The sequence below is a fragment of the Cenococcum geophilum genome, assembly GCF_001692895.1.
Source record: "Cenococcum geophilum 1.58 unplaced genomic scaffold K441scaffold_7, whole genome shotgun sequence".
NCBI lineage: Eukaryota > Fungi > Ascomycota > Dothideomycetes > Gloniales > Gloniaceae > Cenococcum > Cenococcum geophilum.
Window position 1 is genome coordinate 3,508,900 of NW_027137565.1, and position 1,273 is coordinate 3,510,172.

The 1,273-nt window shown below is 32.7% G+C and overlaps 1 protein-coding gene across 1 annotated transcript; it reads right to left on the reverse strand.

Annotated features, from left to right (window-relative positions):
- Nucleotides 1-476: 476 nt before the first annotated feature.
- Nucleotides 477-653, reverse strand: K441DRAFT_544600 (uncharacterized protein; the record flags this gene model as incomplete). Its single annotated transcript, XM_067642773.1, has 2 exons — nt 477-569; nt 591-653. Coding segments are annotated over 2 exons (156 nt in total), but the record flags the coding sequence as incomplete, so codon positions are not given.
- Nucleotides 654-1,273: the final 620 nt, after the last annotated feature.

A 1,273-nucleotide genomic window follows, 5' to 3' on the forward strand; every position in this document is an offset into this window, starting at 1 on the left:
TTTTAATAGCGCGAACCTATATAGAGAACATATACTACTCCTAAATAGAGCTTAGCTTTGTCTAAATTTATACTATTTATTTACCGGCAATATATTCCCTCTTAGAGTTATACCTTTATAAAATTTATTATATTTTTAGAAAGGTCTATTAAAGCCAAACCTAGTTAAATAAACTTTAAGCTAACTTGGGATTTATATATAGGTTAGGGAGGGAGAAAAGCTAGACTATATATTATTCTATATATTTAATGTGGTAGATTACAATCAAACAATAATATTCAGAGGCATATTTATTAGGATCTCTAATCCTAAAGCACCCAAAGGCACTAAACTACTTAAAGACATTATATAAGATAAATCGCATCCTATTCCTGCTGGGTATAGGGTTAAGGTAATAGATGGCTAGGTAAAGATAATACCTAAGTCTGCTAGAGCTTAAATAAGTCGTATATTAGAACCGCCTCTTAATAACCAACCTAGAGGGTAATAGAGATATCTATATTTTCTTCTTTAGGAATTAGCGTAGTTAAACATTCTGTTATTAAAAGTCCTAGTCTTCTTTCCTTTTCCTATTAATTACTAGTCTGGACTGCCTTAGAAAGAAAGTCGCCCAAAAGGGGGATATAATTAGTAGGCGCGTTTATAAATGCGTATTAAATTTCTATAGTATATATTATTAGCATAGCCTTTAATACAACGAAGGTGAATCCTACTTATATCTATATATAGGCTTATTAATACGCCTCCGTTTCCTTAACTGATTTAATACTATAGGTTTTTCCCTGTCTTCTATGGCGGCTAGTAGCCGTCAGCTTCGTGCTTAAAAGTTCTTGCTAAAGTAGACCTTACCTTTTAGGAACTTATAATATTTTTAGGATTCTTATAACGGCTCTTTAGTTCCTAAACTATTTAGTATATAATATATATTAGATAGCCACACCTAAATATCCTCTAGGTTAATCCGCTCAACTATAAAGTCGAATATATCCTTTAATATCAAATTTGCCGTCCATACGGTAGGGTTAAAGGCCGCTGCTTAGGAAATTATCCTGTTAGGACTTAGGCTATAAATCCGCTCGTACCTTTCTTAGGTCGCCTACTTCCTTATTTAGGTTACATCCGAATTAATAACTAAATCCTTTAGACCGCTAAAGAAAAGTGCTATATTTTTTGCGAATATCCCTCAATTCTTTAAGTTTAAACTAGTAATAGTATCTTTTCTATTCTCTTATGCCTGGTTTAACCGCTATTTGCCCTCCTTATAAGCCAACTC